The sequence below is a fragment of the Mustela nigripes genome, chromosome 10, assembly GCF_022355385.1.
Source record: "Mustela nigripes isolate SB6536 chromosome 10, MUSNIG.SB6536, whole genome shotgun sequence".
NCBI classification, from domain to species: Eukaryota; Metazoa; Chordata; class Mammalia; order Carnivora; family Mustelidae; genus Mustela; species Mustela nigripes.
In genome coordinates, this window is record NC_081566.1 from 4,100,425 (window position 1) to 4,119,445 (window position 19,021).

Here is a 19,021-nt window from a genome sequence, read left to right on the forward strand (position 1 = left end):
TGGGGGGGGGGGGGTGCGTGCATATGTATGAGTTCTCCTGCATGATTCTCATCCAGAATGGTTTCTAATGGAAATTACCCAAACCAACATTTGGCAAACTATTTATTTGGTAACTATGTGGCAAATTACCATTTGTATTTTTAAAATAATTCTGGCATCAGTATAAATATCTTCTCAGTTGTCAAGTTTCTTGTTTTTTCTGCTGGAATCTTTAAATTTCAGATTGAGAAATCTATCTGGAGTTTGGGTCAGATGGTTCCCAGACCCGACCACTTCATACTTCAGCACACACCTGGCATTGCCACGATGCAGACCCTTTGCTGGTGCTCTTTCCCACCGTGGCCACCTAATAACGAGACTACACGCAAGAGATGGCTGCTAAAATGACAGCCTTCATCCAGAGTTTCCCCAAGTTTATTCCACAAGATTTCAGTCGGTTTTGCACATACGCACACCCAGGGTTTCTTGATGAAATACACTTGGGAAATGATGACTAAAAATTAAACGTCTCTTTCCTGGAATACTTTACAGAAACTCTGGTATCACACTGCACCGTGACTCTCTAAGGAAGGGTCGGTGTCTACATGTTTCGCAGATTTATCTGACCACCATACTTTGTTCATAAAGCACCTCACAGGTCTAGTGTGAGGGAACGCGGCTTCGGTGGCGTCAGGTTAGAGAGAAAAGGCTTTGAGCAGGATTAGTCCAGTACAGACTGTCACGATCTCCACGCCAGGGGTAAAATCAAATGGAAGAGCAACCAGCGCTCCCAACTTGGGACAATCTTCCTGGACGACCCCTCCATGTCCCAGTGGTGTACTAGACCCCGTGAGCGAGAGCACCGAGGAGAGGCATGAAAGCAGACTGCAGACACACGCAATACAGGTCTTGGAAAGACCTAGATTAGCCGTAATATACGCAAGCCTTGTGGAGGATGCCCATCATTTTCCATACAACCTTTCCTCTCTCTCTCTCTCTCTAAGAAAAGCTCCTTTAAATTAATTACGTTACCCCGTTATATTCCTGTAAAGGAATGGATCCAGACTGATTTAAAATTTAGAGATTACCAAACAAAACCAGAAAGGAACGCCTATCCTTATGGCCGTTTCTGTCTCATTTTCCCAAGCCTTCAGGCTCACCCGCTGATCTGAGATACTGAGTTCCCTAAATGCTGGGCAAAGCAAACAAGCAGAGAATGTTTTGTGAGATTGTCATAGAGCCTTCCCAGGGGCGCTGCTAGAGGAATTTCACCGTAAGAACAGACTGAAGCATTGAGGTAGATCTGAGAGTGTGGGTAACTAATCATTCTGTTGAAAATTGAGTCTTCTGTGTGTGAACAATGCCCGTGTTCTAGATACAGCCTCTCCTGACTCCCTCCCTTCCTGTTCTGGCCCAGTGATTCTTTGAAGCTATTTTTCAGAAAATTTGAGAAGGTATAACCTGAAATCAGAATCCTGATTAGGCGAATTTGCTTGCGTGGTGAACAGTAGCATTCTGAACTTTAAAATTTGTTAGCAAATTTTATGTATGTGCAAAACCTACTCAGCATTTCAGCTCAGTGTTCCAAGTTAGAGGTAGCCACAGCGTGAGAAGGTGCGTTTATAGCTCTTCATGGGGAAAGCCCAGTTTCCAGCACTTGCCTTTAGGCACTTCGGCATTGTGTAAGTTATACAGAAAGTTCTGGAAAAGAAACAGTGAAAACCCAAACCCCCGAAACCCACGCTAGTGCTAACTCTGAGCCACTGCGTGGTGATTCCTTGGCAGTGCTTTGTTGGCCATGAGAGGAAAGTTGGTGCAGGAGAGTGACGAGGAAAAGAAAGGAGCCGCCTGGGGGAGTCAGTGGCCCTCCGAGGTTTGCGGCAAGCATTCTAGCCGTCAGCTGAAACCGATTCCAAGCCAGAGTTTCTGATCCTGTTTCTGGACGAGCGCACCCAAACGAGCTCAGACGGGAAAGTGCTGTGGCATCTGCTAGCGGACGGTCTCCTCAGCCCTGCAGACTCGCGCCCGGGTTAATGGCTCACCTCCCCACCCTGCTGAGGGCATGAAAGTGTTCTAAAGCCCCTTCCGAGCTCAAAAATTGCGTCTGCTTGCCGGGCAGGTAATAAATCTCATTGAGCCTGACGGGAATTTAATTACACTTTCTTCACGAACACACCAGGGATACCCATTACCTGGGTCTCTAACGCCCCGCAGCTGAAAGGTCACCAGAAACCAGGGCTTCATCACTGAGTGGCTGAGCGGCCTCCACGGCCCAGCCGGCTGGAACCGCACCAGAGAGAACCCGGTCTGGTCTCGGCCTTGCGGGAACGGAAGGTTTTCACCGCTGCTCAGAAACAGTCCCGTCAGTCCGGCTCCAGTAACGTCTCGGGAGGATGAAAAAGAAGTTTTTGTGGTTTTGGCAGACGTCCTGGCTCCGCTCACTGGGGTTCCCAGAGCAAGAGGGGAGCGAGCAGGCTGGCCTGTCGCACACCCGCATCAATGACCAGAACGCAGCCCCCGGGGAGCAGGGTACGAAGCTCACCTCCCCCGTTCCGTGGCTCGCTGGAGCCTTGAGTTCATTACCGATGGGGTAGGAAAGAGGAAATTAAAGTCCAGACGTCTGCTGGACGCCAGTGGGAAAGTGTCACCTGGCCTGTCGCTTTCCCGCTTACACGGCCGGGCATGGCAACGCGGCACTGACTCCCCCAGCGGCCGACCGTCGGGAGAGGCCGAGGTCGGAATGAAACACGGCTCTGGTCCCTTATTGCACAAACACCGCCCGACACGACCCAAACTGGGTGAGGGGGATGGAGAAAGATCCAGAAAACCGGATCACCCGCACCCTGCACCCTGTTCCGAATAAGCCCGAGCTGCGGTTGCAGGCGGCTGAGACAGACCCCCAGGCTTCCCCAGGCCGGGACAGCTATCCAGTCGCGAGGGTCCTGTGGGGCAGTTTCTTGGCAAATCCTTTGCTCAAGCTCAACTCCTGACATTTTCTGCGTGACTGTTCACGGCATCACACTGCTCACTGGCTCTCCTGACACCTTCTAATGCCCCTCATCTTGAAAATTGTTTTTTACCTGTCGTGACTTCTCTTTCCACTCCCTCTCCCTCTGGAGATTTAACTTTGCCTGGAATCTGTGGGAGGAACCGAATGTCACAAAATCAGGGCTCCGAAACAAATACTCAGGGTCATAAAGGTATTGGGCTCTGGTGCTGTTTCCGAGTCTCCTGAATGTGGTTGCGTGGATTTATCATCCCAGGGTACAAAACAAGGTTCTGGAGCGGGCTCGCGTGGCTCCCACCGAGCGCACGCCTGTCGCCAGGAAGAGTCCTGGGAAATGCCTGCTTTGCCATGCGGCTCTCCCGGCTCCCCTGCATGTCTGCATGTTTTCGTCTAATTTGAATTTGACCCTCATAGAATCATTTTGCATGCTTTTATTTGGATTTGTCTTATAATTTAAACATTGTTTTCTTCCTCTGCATCTGTGTTTTTCTGTTATTTTGTTTTGTTTTGTTTTCACTAGGCGACCCCCTCCTGCAGTTCCAGGACGGCCATCCTAACACCCATGACTCATCTCCTTTTGTTTCCAACAACATGTCTATCCGTGGCATTTCAAAGCCTTTCGTTTGCACTACATGTCATATGTACATAAAAGCTTTTATTTTTGATCCATATCTATAATAAAAACAAAGTTTATTCTATATAAAAACAAAATATGTTCTGTTTCTTTTTCTAAAGAAGACCCAAATTAAAATAGTTTTCAGCTAAAACCAGGTAAGTGGAAAAATATGTAATTTGATCTTACAAAGAGCTTAACTTGAAAAAAGGTAAGTTAAGATGATATTTGGTGAAAGATAATTATCTTCAACTGAAATGTCTGCCCAATCAAAGTATGGAAAGACAGAAGCATGTATTGGTGAGGACATGGAGAAAAAAGAAACTTCTAGCACTATAGGTGAGAATAGAAGCTGCTGTGGCCGCCATGGAAAACAGTATGGAGGGGCCCCAAAAAGTTAAAGACAGAACTACTGTATGATTCACTAATTCCCTACTGGGTATTTACCCAAAGAACACAAAAACACTAATTTGAAAAGATAAATGAACCCCACGTTTACTGAAGTGTTACTTACAGTAACTAAATTATAGGTGCGATGCAAGTCGCACAGATGATGTCCACATCGTCTGTCAATGTATATATTTGGTGTATATATTTATACACAGTGGAATACTACTCAGCCATAAAAAAGAATGAGATCTTGCCATTTGCAGCAACACAAAAGGATCTAGAGGGTTATGCCAAGTGAAAGACATCAGAGAAAGACAAATACCATATGATTTCACTCATGTGGAATTTAAGAAACAAAACAAATGGACAAAGAAAAAAAAGACAAACTGAGCAACTAACTGTTAACTACAAAGAACAAACTGATGGTCACCAGAGGGGAGGTGGCTGTGGGGATGGGTGAACTAGGTGATGGGGACGAAGGAGTGCGCTTGTTGTGACAAGCGCTGAGTAAGGTATGGAAAGGTTGAGGGGCACCTGGGTGGCTCAGTGGGTCAAGCCTCTGCCTTTGGCTCAGGTCATGGTTTCGGGGTCCTGGGATCGAGCCCCACGTTGGGCTCTCTGCTCAGTGGGCAGCCTGCTTCCCCTTATATCTCTGCCTGTCACTCTACTTGTGATCTCTGTCAAATAAATAAAATCTTTAAAACAACGGTATAAAAACGTTGAATCACTATATTGTACATCTCAAACTAATGTTGTATGCTAATTATACTGGAATTTTTTTAAAAAGTGAGAAAAGATGAAGCAAAAATTCTGGATATCGAGAAAAGACACAGAAGATGAAGTAATTTCAGCCAGCCCCCAAGGATCTCATTAATAACTGTTATTGCACCAAAACATTTATTCCTGTTTCTATTACTTTTTAAACACTCCTTATAAGAGATAAATTATGTTATGATCATGGGAGATATTATAGGTCTACGGCCATACCACCCTGAACACGCCCGATCTCGTCTGATCTCTGAAGCTATGCAGGGCCGGGCCTGGTTAGTACTTGGATGGGAGGTTTGAAACACATAAACCTCACACATTCTTATTCAGCAAATTCAGGGGAAAATACATCACTCAGAATACTAGTGCAAGGAAATGTTACCACCTTGAGAAGAAAGGTTCCTCGACAGGCCAGTAAGTCGCTGGAAGAATGCAATCTGTGAGAGTCTGGAGGAACAGAGAATTTTTTTTAATACCTTAATCCTCAAATGGTAACTCTGATACTGAAATTTTAAGCTACCAGTGAAAGAAACCCAAACACTTACCCAAATAAGATGTTTCTTATTAAGGGAGTACATCTGCCAAATCTGCAATCTCAGATTTAAAAAAAAAGATTTGAGATTTAGTTCAGAATTCTCTCTCAAAGGTTTACATGACCTAAAGTACAATTTAAAATGATCTCGTATCGGGTGAGCTCCCTTCTCCGCATGGCTCGCTTTACCATATGAAGACAGAACTAACTACAAAAGAGGAAAGAAAGAAATTGTCCGGAATGAGGGTGCCGTGGGCCTCCTCTCTAGGCCGAGGCAAGTCCTCACGAAGAAAGGCAAAGCGGCAGAGGTGGGCAGACCCTCCCGTGAAGAAATGGAGGCCTCTCACTCACACACAGCCTCCTGCACTCCAAAATGCCAAACCAGTTTCCTTCTCTGGCTAAAATGTTCGCACGGCACACGACATCCATTTTTACTTGTATCTCAGGTCCAGTGGCTCTGAGAACCTCTGGTCATGAAGAAAACCCAAAGGCACCAGCGCAGGGGATCCCCTGAGGCTCACGTATTCCTGGGGCAGCTGGGCTGATGCAATGTAAGGCACAGCATGAGGTACGCGTGCTTCCCTCACCTCCCGCTCTGACAGGACGTGTCCCCGTCTGATGGCATCGCCGTCCCAGCGGAGACAAGGTTCCCGGATCACTTCACTCCACCTCCCCAGACAAAAGTTGTCCACTGGAAGGTTTTCACCAACTCCTCTTTTCTAGGTGTTCGGTTCTTTTCCACTTTGTCTTAAACATGACCTTATTTTCATACAGTGTCACACAGTTGAGATGTTTAAAGCTTAAACTGACCTGATGAGCAATGAGAAAAGAAAGCCCCAACCGCACAGGAATGAAATGATTCCTAGCAACCTTTCGCGGCTCCACAAAAGCGCCGGCCCCTCCTCACACTGAGGAGGCAAGGAAGGAAGGATGAGTTGGGCTGGGGGAGAAGCTGCCGGCGCATCACTAAACTATGCTGTGGTTGGTTCATATTTATTTCCCATCCGGCGTGTTTCTGTATTTCATAAGGGACTCCCCCCCAACTCCCCTGCCCCCACCTCTGCCCTCAGTATTAGCGAGGCCGGACAAGAGCCCCATTCTTCAGAGCTGAGCAGACCGGATCATCGTGAGGAACCACCACGCCTTCGGCAAACATGCCGGTTCTTACATCGTCTCATCCCATTATCTGTGCACCAAGCACCGTGTCCTATTATGTGGTCTGGGAGCACCCAGAGAAGGACCAGGGCAGAAGCAGCTTCCAGAACAGCAGCATGCAATTACTGCACGGTGCTGTGACAAGAGAAAATTTGAGTCCTTTCCCCAGAGAGAACCGTTACTGAGTTCAGTGCTGAAGAAAACACTTAAGTTCTAGAACCCAAATTATCCACCTGACCCAACGCACGCTGACCTTCCGGAACACCGTGATTCTGACCTCTGCCAATGAAAGGAACGACAGAGCTCATTTCAGCCAATCAGAAACCAGATGTATTATTTCTAATGGAATAGCCTAATACCAGACTCTAAGTCACAAAGTACTGGTTGAGGAAAAGACCGTGGAATTGAAGCTGGAGTGGTCCGTGAACTTTGCCTTGGCTCGAACAGAAGGCGGCTGAATCAGACGGCGCTCTGCAGCACTCCGCCCCGCGAAGCAGCGAGGGCACGTCCCCAGTCTCCAGCTGGAGAAATCCAGGGCAAGCAAGAGATGCAGAAAAGAGAACTAAAGGTAGGAAAAAGTAGAGAAAACTTCCAACCCTTCCCTTAGGGAGCTTTGCTGGTAAACAAACAGGGACCGCACCCACGCGGACAGGAATTGCCACAAACGGCCTAGGATTCCTTTACTGTCACGGACATGTCCGGTCGGCTTGGCGCAGGACACCCTTCGATCCTCTGGATCCCAGAGTTTGAAAATTATTATAGTATCTGTTTCATAGCTCAGCATTAAGTATGACTTTTTTTTAAGATTTTATTTATTTGACAGAGACACACAGCGAGAGAGGGAACACAAGCAGGACAACTGGGAAAGGGAGAAGCAGGCTTCCTGCGGATCCGGGAGCCCGATGCAGGGCTCAGACCTGAGCTGACAGCAGATGCTGAACGACTGAGCCACCCAGACGCTTCTGGGGTTTTTTTTAAAACCGTCAATGCGGGCACCTGAGTGGCTCAGTTGGTTAGGCCACTGCCTTCGGGTCCGGTCATGATCGTGGAGTCACAGGATCGAGTTGCGCATCGGGCTCCCAGCTCCAAGAGGAGTCTGCTGCTCCCTCTGACCTTCTCCCCTCTCATGCGCTCTCTCCCTCCCTCTAACAAATAAACAGAATCTTAAAAACAAAACAAAAACACGAACCTCACCTAAAGGAAGACTGCTGAAAAAGAAAAATAATTTCCGCAGCCCTTCCTAACGCTACAGAGTCTGTCTGCATAAATCAGACGGAGCTTGTGCCCCTGCACTACTCTGTGTCCCTGTGGACAGGACGGCCCGGCCGCCTCCACCACCACAACACACGCCGTTGTTTGTTTTCTTCTGTTCCTCTTGAATCTGATCAGACCGAAGGCTGTGGGACGCCCCGACACTCATCTGTGACTCCCGTATGGCTTTTACCCAAATCGAGTCTCACAGTATTTTCCATCAGGTCCTGATTTTCAGGCCCAGGTCACATCTTCAGCGGACCTCCTGCACGGGGGCCACGGACAGGCAGAGGAAACCAAGCCTCCGCAGACTCGCCGGGTGTCAGGGAGACCGAAGGAGTCTCAGGACGGGAAGGGAGGCGACGCGGACGCGGGCTCTGGCTCTCAGAACAGCTGCCGGCAAAGTATGTCTCTGAAGCTTCATCTCACGCTCTGGAAAGCCCAGCGTTCGCGGCTCTGCTGGGCTGGAGCTTTTGCTCCCACTTCTCGTCTCCGAGGGAGCAGCTCAGAAGGCGGCGGAGAGCAAGTCGGAGCCAAGGAGACAGCTCCTTCTGCCTGTTGCCGTTCTCGTTTTTGTTTTTGTTTTTGTTTTAAGACAGAAACGCAGCTTGCACACACAAAAGCTGCCCAGGGCCTGAGCATCTGTTTATTTTGCGATTTTAAAAGAGCGGGAGGCCCACAGCGTTCTCACTGAGCAGCGTCCAAGTGTTGCTTGGGCTCCGCACAAGGCCACAGGGCTGGCCCGGAGCGGGCAGCAGGGAGCCAGCCGGCCTTGGGAAAGCAGGGGCAGCCGAGAGCCAGCTTCTTACCGGCGCCCGGGGGGACCGCCGCTTCCCTCCACCTCTGCATCAGCAGAATCAATCTGTCCCATTGTCCCAGCAGCACATGGTCAAGGCACTGCAGGGCTAGCCTGTGCGGGGCACAAGACCTCCAGCTGATCCAGAGTGTCGTCTGCACCCGGGTGCCAATTGGTGCCAGATGGTGGCAGAAAAGGCCATTCGCCTTTCTAAGCCCCTTCCTCTGGCCCTCGGGCCCCTGCGTTACCCAAGGGGTGTGAGGCGGTGCCAACCCTCCAGTGTTGCCAGGCCCCCAGCGCTGAGCAAATGCTGGGCAGCTGGGAAGCAGAAGCTTCCTGACCCCCCTCATCTCAGGGATCCCCCGTTACTCACAGTAACTCACATCTGGGAAGAGAATGAGCTGTTTGGGCTGGGTTAGTGGTTGCTATTGTTTCCCTAGAAAACAGACACACACTCATCATACCTGTGAGCTGAGAAAGAATAAAGAAAGCAGCCCAGAGCATTAGTGTGGTCTAAGCTCGCTCACCCCAGCGGGTCTCCCCAGCTGTCCAGAGCCGTCCCCTGCTCAGGGGAGAGCGCTTCCTCGGAAGCGACTGTCCACAGGACCTTGGCCAAACTCTGGCTGTCATCATAGCTTCGGTCCCTTTACCCAGAATCAAACTTTCTAGAAGACTACAAGTGGCACGGCCCCAGCGATGGAAGACGGTGCAGTTCTCAGGAAGTTCGTGTCATTGTCCCCGAAAGGCTCTTGCTACAAAGTGCATTACTCCAAGGATTAGTACCATCGAATTAGTACATTAAACCCACTAGCAAGCAACAGCAGCACGTTCGGGAGGACAAAGCCTGCACGCTCAGACCGCACGTCCCCCGCCCACCGACACTTGCATTCTCTCCCCGCCGGCGGCCTCCATCCCGCTGGGACTTGGTGATGAGCCCTTGTCCCCAGCCTACGTCCGTCTTCCAAGTTCCCCTAGGCTGCGAGGCCCCTGCACGCCGGCGCTCCGCGCTCCCCGCGGCTCTGGACGGGCCCATCCTGGGCTGCTCTCCCGCCGCCCCCCCGTCCCCCTGGCCTCTGTAATCTCGGTCCCACGATCACCAGAACCCCCAGTACCTTCCGCCTGCCGTCCGGTCTGACCTTCACATTTCCGCTCTAACCCTAACCCGAATCCCTCTCGGGGCTCTGCTGCCCCTGCAGGCGTCAGCCGGGGGCAGTGTGCGCTGAGGGGCTGGCGTTCCCCTGCTGCTTCTGCGTTCAGACCATTCTTCCTCCATCCGCCCTGAATCCCTTAGCTTTGGACCTCATGGCCTCAGACCACAGCACATCTGTCCCTATCTGTCCCTATCTGTCCCTTCGAGCCACCAATCCTTAGTTCATGGTCCCCCATTCCTTGATGATTTTACCTCCTGCTTCCCTGTCATTGTCCCCAGGACTATTCCTGTCTTAGTTCTTGGGGATTTCACAAAGATATGAATTATCCTTCCAACACCCCAGCCCACCCATCCCACTTATTTTCTTGGACTTCATTTCTCCGCTGTTGGCCTCACTGTGCCTCAGCTACTCACTCCCAAAGTGACAGTCCTGTCCCTGCTCGCTGCTCTCCTCTTCCACTCCTCTAACCGCGGGCACCGCCCACCCGCGATCTGCTCCCTGCCCTGCAGCCCATCACGGTTCACTCCAAACCCGCCTAAAATGCCGGGGTCCGTCCCGACAATGATGCCCGCGTACACACTCGTCTCCGGTACCTCCGCACCACCCTGAGGATAGTCAACTCTGCATCTCCTCCGCTTCGCAACCGTGTACGCGTACATGGTCTGGAACGCACGCGCGCGCGCACACACACACACACACACACACACACGCTCTGCTTTCAAGTCATGACTACCACGTTCGAGTGAGCCTTTAATTCTGCTCAGCAGTTCCACGAACCATCGCCTGTTCATTCACTGCCCCAGGGCCCTATCTCCTGCCCTCTCGCGCCTCAGGCCCCCGGAACCTCGACCCGTCTCATCACTCAGCTGATTCTCTGCCTCCTGCTCCCCAGGAAAACTGAAGCTATCAGAAAGGAACTTCCCCGAATCCCCATCACCTCACCTACCCACTTAACCTACCCGCGCACTGGCATGTGCATCTACGTATCTACCTTCCACGTGTGCGAGTTACCACAGGTAACGGCCCTGTCCTCCGGCCGAAGCCAGGCCCTCCACTCGTGCACTGGGCCCCCCTCGTCTTACATGCCCAAGAGTCTTCCCACTGGCCTCCATCGACGACTGCTGTCCACTGTCCCACGGCCCTCAGCATACAAGTGTGGTGTCGCCTCTCCCATCCCGGATTTCCGGCTGGTCACAGCTGATCTCCTCTCAAGTCATCTGTACTCAGTTTTCAGGACTCCAACTTCCAGATCGATTTGCTTGTTCTTCTCTGAACTTTTAATCCGGAGTTGGCGGGCCTCCTCTCCGTTCCTGTCAACCTCCTTAGTGCCCCATCCAGTCTGCCAGCATTTATAGACCAACAGTTCCCAAGTGTGTATTTCCACCCCATACGCTGCCGAAAATCCAAACTCGTCGAACTCTCTACTCAACATTTCAGCCCTCATATCTACAGTTCATACCCTACATGCCTCCAACCGATTTTCTTCCCCAAGTTTCCACCCGTGTCGCCTTGGCTCCCAGCCCAACTGATCACATCTTTCTCTTTCAATTTCTCAGGCCAAAACTCTTAAGAGTCCTTTATGCTTCTTCTCGTTTTCATACCCCACATCTAATAAGTCAAAAAGCCCTTAACTCAACTTTCAAGTGGTATCAGAATGGGGCTCGTTTCGCCACTTCTGCTAGCACTGTTCTGAGCACCAGCATCCCTGCCTGGGCGACGCCAAGTGCTTCCTAACGCTGCTTTCTGCTCTGGTCTTGCCCACGGCAAAATGAGAACGTGCCTTCCAAAATGTATGTCAACTCATGTCCCTCTTTTTCTCCAAGCCCCTCCAATGGCTCCCACCTCCGAGTAAAAGCCAGAGTCCTTTCACTAGCCCGCAGTGTCGTATGTGATCTAGAACCCCACATTACCTCCTTGGCCGCATCTTGTGTCCCCTTGGTCATTACCTCCTTGGCCGCATCTTGTGTCCCCTTGGTCACCCACGTCAGCCCCTCCCTGCTCTTCCCCCAACTTGCAGGCAGCCTGGGGTCTTCTGCCAGCACGCGTACAGCAGCTCTTCCCTCTGCCTGGAATATTCGCCCCCGGGAATCTGAATGATCCACTCATCTTCAAGTCCTCGGTCAAATGTTACTTCTGAGACCACCGCGACCCCTTGTTTAACACCGCTGATGCTCCACTTTGCTCCTAGATCGATCTCAAGCACATAGAACAGTATCTGTCACAGAGTTAGTGCCCAGTGAGTATCTGCTGAATGAATATATTCCTGAGGCCAAACATCATAAAATGTGAATGGCAGAAAGTGAGGAGCGATCAACACGGGTGGACAAGAAATATTCTGCTAATGTTGGGGGTAGGAATAAGGGAGAAAGGGGATAAGGGATCGGAGAAAGGATTAAAAGCAACTGCCTACCAGTCAGCCTTTGGCCCTGGATGCCATTCAGCTGTCAGAAAAGCAAAGTATCAGCCCAAACGGGCAATACAGCCTTGGGCACGTTCCTGGATCACTGCAAGTCTCAGTCCCCTCAACTGTAAAATGAAAATACCTGTCTTACAAGACTGTTACGAAAAGTAAATAAAATAACGCATATCAAGTGCCTAACACAGTGCCTGATACACACTGGGCGCTTGAAAGTGTAGCCGTTGTCATTTATCAAATCCCAGCATGCTATTTACTTCCTGATTTGGGGGAGACCTCAGACGACGCAGTTATTTCTCAAACCACAATTCATCAAGAATTCCAAGACACTTAAATTTCATTACAAAAAGGAGAAACAGTAAGTTCCACAGGATGGCACTGTGTCCCACTCTGATTTCCCCGCCGCCAGGGCCTTTGAAATAGTGTAAAATTGTGTGACTGATGCCCTCTGCTGGCTCTTCTTTGCCTTGATCTTGAGCCTTTAGCTTAGATGTAGAATGGCTCCATGCCTCCTTGAAAGCGCCCAGCATGGATTCTTAAATCCACAGTCGAAGCCAGCTGCCCACAGGCTCCCTCAGAAGTTTCCAGCCCTGCCACGGCACAGAGGCGTGACCCGGACACCAAGTTGGTCACCGCACAGAACAACGTGCTGCTCTCCTCGGATCCCCGCAGCCTTCCAGCTACCTGCCGGTCCTCTCTGTACGCCACAGCGTGGCCTCAAAACAAGGCACCGTCGCTGCCCTATAGCTCTGCCTCTCCCTGATCCCTTCTGTCCCGGCCACAGTGGTGCCGTTTCAGAGGGACAGGCTAAGCTACCTCCTCAACTCCCCCGTCTCTGCTCTCACTTGCCAGCACCACTCTCCATATAGCCTTACCTATCGACCACAAGGTTGAGAGGAAGCAGAGCTGGGAGAAGGGGTGCAGAGAAGGGAGGGCTAACAGTTTCCCATGCAAGCAGGCATTGGGTTTGGGATCTTAACTCCAAGGCTACTGCAATACCTGCTCCTTTCCTTTCCCCTTTCCCTTCCCACACGCACCATAATATCCTCCAAAAATCTAAGTCACTACTGTTCTGCTTGCACTCTTCCAAAGTAGCTTGAATTTAGGGGACTGGCTGCATCACTGTGCTTTAGTGATGAGTAGCTTTCCCAATGACTGTCACACCAGGTCATGCCCATCGTCATCCAGGCCTGTGTCCCTGTGCCAGCAGCAACCCCAAGCGGTGCGCCTAAGTGAGCCTCATCACCCCTCGGGGAGCACCGCGTGTGGGCTTGGGACTTCTTGACTACTTTGGGGACTACTTGGGACTACTTTTCTTATAAAATATTTACGGCTTATTTGTATTTTTTCCCCAAAATCATTTTGGAATCCATTTATGTCCTTGGTCTGGGGAACTTCTTGGAGCTACACACAGAAAGTGCACAAAATTATACTTTCATTTGTCTGAAACTCCCCCTGCTCGAATTCCAAAGGGTGTCCTCTCCTGCTCATGATTCGGTGAACAAATCAACATTCCCCTTGACCCTTGTCAGTGTTAGAGGTGATGACTGTATCTCTGTTGAGCCTTCCTTCCAGGCCGTGCTGTCCAATTCTCTAATCTGTTTTCATAGGGCATTCTTTCCCGTTGGTTATCATTTTGATTTTTTAATTCTCCTTCTGTGGCCCATCTCTAATTCCTCTCTAGCCTGGTTATGGGGCGACCAATTCTGTACAAAGAATTCCAAGTACAAAAGCACTAGATTGTTTAGACCTCAATACCCTTCTAGAATATGCCCAGAATGTGGAGCCAATGTCTTCCAGATACATGTGCAACACCTTAGCCTGAGTGTCCCATTTCAGGCACCTCAAACTTAATGTGTCCCATTCTTATTTTATCTTCATCACCCCCAAATCTGTCCTCACTTCTTTTTCATGGAATAGTGAATAAAACAGAAATTTGCTTAAGCAAGAGGCCCCACTCCTCCTCTAGTCCCTTCCATTACCCAACACGAGTCTCCCAAGATCTCGAAGAATTTCTGGCATCAGGGCCCTCATGTCCACACCCACCATCGTCACCACGCTTCATCCAGACTCTGCACCACTGCCACAGAGGTCCCCAAGCTCAGCCTTGTAGTTCAGCCTCAAGACTGTGGCCAGAATTTTATTTATGTATGTATGCATAAACCTGTGTTCGGTAGGAATCTTATATCCCTTTCCAGAAACCCTTAATTTGCATGGACTACACGCTAATTCAAAGTACTCAGCACTTTCAGACCTCAAGCCCTCTCCCTACGGCCCGTCTATTCTGTGTTGCTGTCCCCTGCCAGGATGAAATCAGGACCCTGAACACTTTGAACGTGCTGTTTGTTCACCCTTGTGGGAATATCCTTCTCGCCACATTTCTACCTGGACCGAGTTGGCTGTCCGACCCTACACCCTCACAACCAACCCTCAACTCCCCATCCCCCTGTCACCTCCACACTGAACCAGAACCGCCAAACGAAACAGTATCAGGCCTTGGGGGGCTCCACATACTATATACAGCGTGACGGAGAAGAGCTGAAAATGACAGCGCAGGCCCATTAATTCATCCCACTGAAACTACTCTTGAAAATGGTTCAAATTTGGAGAACTTTCTACTCATCAAACTTTGGTTCAAATTTGGAAAACTTTCTGCTCATCAACATGGACGTGGCTGCTACGTGAGTTCCATGAAGTTGATCATCAGAAACGCATTCAAATAAGGCAAATGTACTAGGATATAAAGAAATAAAGCACAATTTTATACAATTCTTTACTACCGTCAACCATTAACACCTGCCCTATTCCTAATGTGAGCCACACAGTAACTAGGAGCCAGTTCTGGGCCCTCTCAAGGCATGAAAAGGCCACACCCAACACAGGCAGTAGATGGATGCCCCGAGCTCATCACTGTCCAAGACCCGTCTCTCCCCATGAGCCAGTGTCTTAAGGGGCTGCGAAAAAACTCTAACGTGCCTTAGGGAAAATGACCCATCCTGATGAAATACTATACTCATCAGTCCAAATTCAAATCGGAAAGAGAGTGATGTGAGGTGAGAGAACTGAAGACACTAGTTCACAACCCTGCTGAAGACAAGACTGAGAAATCGATGTTCAGAGAAGAAAGCAGAACTTTCGGAAGACGATGACTTGGATGAAATTCCTGACTTGAAGCTAATCTCTAGTGAGATGGCTCAGGGACCTGCCCCCAGTGACTGACTTCAGGAGATACCAGCTGCTCTGGGAGGTGCCTCATGCTTTTTGTACTTTATCCTCTTCAAGTCCTCCTACAGGTCAACTTGGTAACAGGAACCGCTGACGTGACTGCGGTGTGACGGGACTGCGGTGTGACGGGACCCTATGTAGTGTCAGTGCTCCTGGAGCGTTCTGCCTAGATCTCAATTACCACGGTTCTAGAGGTAATACTTCCATTCCCACTTTACAGGTGAAAAACGAGACACACAGCAGTTGCGAACTAACCCATGATCTAATCATCTCCTCCCTCCTACGTAAGCTGGGTTCCTCCCGATGACCTGCAGTATGAACCCCAAATTCTTGTCACTCGAACCTCCCGTTCCAACTTTTCCTCCAGTCCCCATAACTCTAAAGCCCCGTGCGACCCAAAGAACAGATGTAGCACAACAGTGGCCAGAGGCTGCATCCGAGTGTGGTTTCTGTCAGGATTTAAATTTGACAGAATTTACAAGTCAGATTCCACAAGAAAAATCCCATTTAAAGCTACTGAGATTTCATTTCGGAGATTACTCAGAATTCTACGGATCTGCAGCCAGGCCTACATTCTGGCCAGAAACCCTCAGCTGGAGGGTGGCTGCCCTCGCTGGCCAGGGCGCGCTCCGTCCCGGGCTCAGCTGCCATTCGCCGCACGATGTGTGCCGGCTTCTCTTGTTCATATTACTTACCTGGTTCCTAAAGGCCTTTGCCACCTTGCCCGAAAACCACCTTTTACCTCAATCCCAGTCTCACCTCCAAGTGAGACCAAGCTCAAAGGCCACCTCCTCCAGGAAAGAGTTCCCAACTATGTCAGCCTCTCTGAATGCCTGGCATTATGATTATGTATCATGACACAATCTGATTATGTATTACGTGATTATGATTACGTGACACCTCACACTCTCCCTTGCAGTTAGCCGGTCCACGCCTCCCTGAGGGCTGAGGAGAAGCCGGAGTCAGGGTGAAGTGACAATTCTGTAATCTTAGCCAATAACAGAGCACAGCATCCAGGATTCACACATTTAAGCTCTACACAAATAAAGGTAGAAGTGACTTTACACATAAGCCCACTTATTTTCGTTTTCTCTTCACTCTCCACGCCCCTTCCGTCAGCCTCCAGCTGAGAGAAAAATCGTGAGACAACTTAATGGGTGTATTATTTTTTTTTTTCAATAAATAGAAACGACATGACTTCATTTGTTACAGTGAGTGAGAGGCAAGAATTCAAGAAGGCCCCAGGAAGCTTCTTCATCCACAAAATAACAGAAGGGACAAGCACCTTCACCACCCACGCCCTTGGTTACAGGTTCTTCTTTTGATCTCCGCTCCCCGACCCGCATCGGTACGTTGCATCCACAATGGGACTCTGCCTTCAAATCCTACACTAGGTGGGAGGCCAGTCTAGCAGCCTGCCTTCCTAACAGAATGCGAGTCTCTAACTTAGCTGAGAAACCGGGATAAGTCTTCTTTGATTTCAGCCTCATCCCAAGGCCCATGAATGTTTTCTTTGAAAACCTGCAGGCGAATGAGGTACAAAGGGCAGAGACAAGAGATGGAAACCAGCAGAAGGGCGAAGAGGATGGCTCCCACAGCACTGATGGACAGGAGGCCTCCCAAGGCTGAAAACGCAAAAAGCAGCGTCACTCCCACATAGCTGCGGGGAGTACACGCCTTCAGTTTCTTCTGTAACATGGGCCACAGGGCAAAAATCTGGATGGCAAACGTCACCATGATGAAGGCATGCAGGGACCGGGGCAGGCGTGACGCGAGGCAGACGGAAGCGAAGATGGCCATGTTCAAGGACAGGGTGCTGGATACGATGGCAGCATTGGCACCATAGTCGAAGAAAATGAGGTGGCCTAAGAGCATGAAGACTGACATGGCATAGATGGTGTCAGTGCTGATGGACTCCGTCAGGGTCTTTAGCACTGGCGAGAAACCGTATGTGAAAGTAATGAAAACGAGGGCGCTCTTCAGGTCAGCCCACCGCGTCCTCCCGCTCTTCTTCCGTCCTTCACCTCCGTCGATGAGATCAAACAAAACGTAGCCAATCAGTGAAGAAGCCAGCCCTGTCCCAAAAAGCCACTGGGGGGCCAGAAGACCCTCATCCAAATACCACCAGATAACGACGAAAACGCAGACACTACACAGTTGCTGGACCACCACGCTGGACTCGAATACCACAGCCCAGTACTGGTATTTCCGGGCGTAGATGTTCTTCCGGAGCTCCTCCAGGAAACGCCGGTCCACGTAGTTATCAGGAAAGGGCTGGCGCTCATACAGGACCTTCTGCCACTTGGCCTCCCTCGCGTTCGTTACAGGCTGGGCACACGTCATCCTCTCCCTCAGACGCAGGCCGGTGCAAGCTCCCTCGCACCAGTCCAGGTGGCTCTTGTTCTCTATGATGTTTCGAAATAAGAACTTTCTGGAAATTCCATGCGGTGCTGTGGCTGATGTCGTTCCGAGTTTCAAAGGCAGCAACCCAGGCCAGGCCTACAGTAGATGAGCTTGTTCTCTGAGCCAAGTTCCTAGAAAAAGGAGGACTGTGAACCTATGAAAGCTGTGAAAAGTCAAAGGAAGAACAAAGTTAAAATCAAACCACGTCGGTGCATTAAAAGTTGGAGCAAAACACATGCGGTGGCCACTTCATAATTATGGACATCGACATTTCGTCTGAGACTCGAAGTTAGAACCCCAAGTACACGAGAGCCGTCTGTTAGCTCTTACTAATCGAGCGCCTTCTGGGCTCCCTCCACTCAATCCCCACCTCTCAGGTCAGCATTAGCTCCCCTGTAATTAGCAAAATGCCTCCTTCTGAGTAAAAACGCACACACCTGAGGTTCAAACTGCTCAGGGAACCTCAGACCCAATCAACAGTGGTGAACAACGGAGCCAAATTCAAACCCAAGTCTGACCCCAAAGCCTCGGCTTCCCAGCAGGTCGACCTGTAAACCAGTTACCTCGGGGTTCACATAGCCCCGAGGCCTGCGGTGGGCTTCAGAGCACCCCGAACCCTCGCTGTCACTGCGTCCTTCAGCTGCAAGTAATGCAAATTCCTAGGGACAGGATCGGGAGCTTCTATTTACTGCGATCTCACAGGCGTCGATGACTATTTAAAAACGAGGAAAGGCGGCAGCCTGAAGACAAGAGTAAACCGCACAACACAGAAAGGCCCGGGCTCCGGTGTACTGGCCGAGGGCCTCGGAAACACCAGACTCAACCCACGGACCGGGCTCGCCCGCCTGCCGAGTCACTCTCTGCTGCAAAGGACTCTCCTGCGCAGTGAACACCGCGGGGTCAGAAACACCAGGTCGGCCAGCGCGTCTGCGAGGGAGACTCCTCCTGCCCGACCCCACGTCTCCACGGAGGCCGCGCCGGGTGTTGCTGCACCGGGAGACCCTCCCTGCAGCACGGACCCCAGTCTCCGGGCCCCCCGGCCGCCGCCCCGGCCGCCCCGGCCGCGCAGCCGAAAAGCGCAAGGCCGCGCCGCGGGGTCCGGCCGGGGTCCCGGGGCGCCCCACGCACGCTCCCGAGCCTGCCCCGCCCGCCGCCGCCCCTCACTCACCGGCCTGGGGCCCGCGGGGGCCGGCGGAGGACGGAGCGGCCCGGAAACACCGGCTCCCGCCCCGGACCCACCTGCCCGCACCTCCCCGGGGGCGGCGCGGCTCGCGGAGGGCGGTTGCCGCCTCCTTCCCCAACCGGGGCGCCGGGGTCGCGGCGGCGGCCGAGCAC

The 19,021-nt window shown here is 51.0% G+C and overlaps 2 protein-coding genes across 3 annotated transcripts in view; one reads left to right on the plus strand and one right to left on the minus strand.

The window, feature by feature from the left end:
- Positions 1 to 3,680, plus strand: part of DNM3 (dynamin 3) — a 540,277-nt gene extending 536,597 nt beyond the window's left edge. Inside the window, exon 20 of the mRNA XM_059412462.1 lies at positions 3,507 to 3,680. Within this exon, the coding sequence (XP_059268445.1) occupies positions 3,507 to 3,543 (37 nt within the window). The 3' untranslated portion in view covers positions 3,544 to 3,680. The remainder of the gene's footprint in view (positions 1 to 3,506) is intronic.
- A 12,741-nt stretch (positions 3,681 to 16,421) lies between these two features.
- On the minus strand, positions 16,422 to 19,019 carry PIGC (phosphatidylinositol glycan anchor biosynthesis class C). Of its 2 annotated transcripts, none has more exons than XM_059412466.1 (2): positions 18,926 to 19,019; positions 16,422 to 17,849 (listed from the first exon to the last, which is right to left on the minus strand). In XM_059412466.1, the coding sequence occupies exon 2, from the start codon at positions 17,624 to 17,626 to the stop codon at positions 16,730 to 16,732; it is 897 nt and encodes a 298-aa protein (XP_059268449.1). In that variant the 5' UTR covers positions 17,627 to 17,849; positions 18,926 to 19,019; the 3' UTR covers positions 16,422 to 16,729. The 2 variants fall into 2 exon arrangements, with proteins under 2 accessions (XP_059268449.1, XP_059268448.1); XM_059412465.1 differs by having other exon boundaries at positions 18,855 to 19,004.
- Between the last annotated feature and the right edge of the window lie 2 nt (positions 19,020 to 19,021).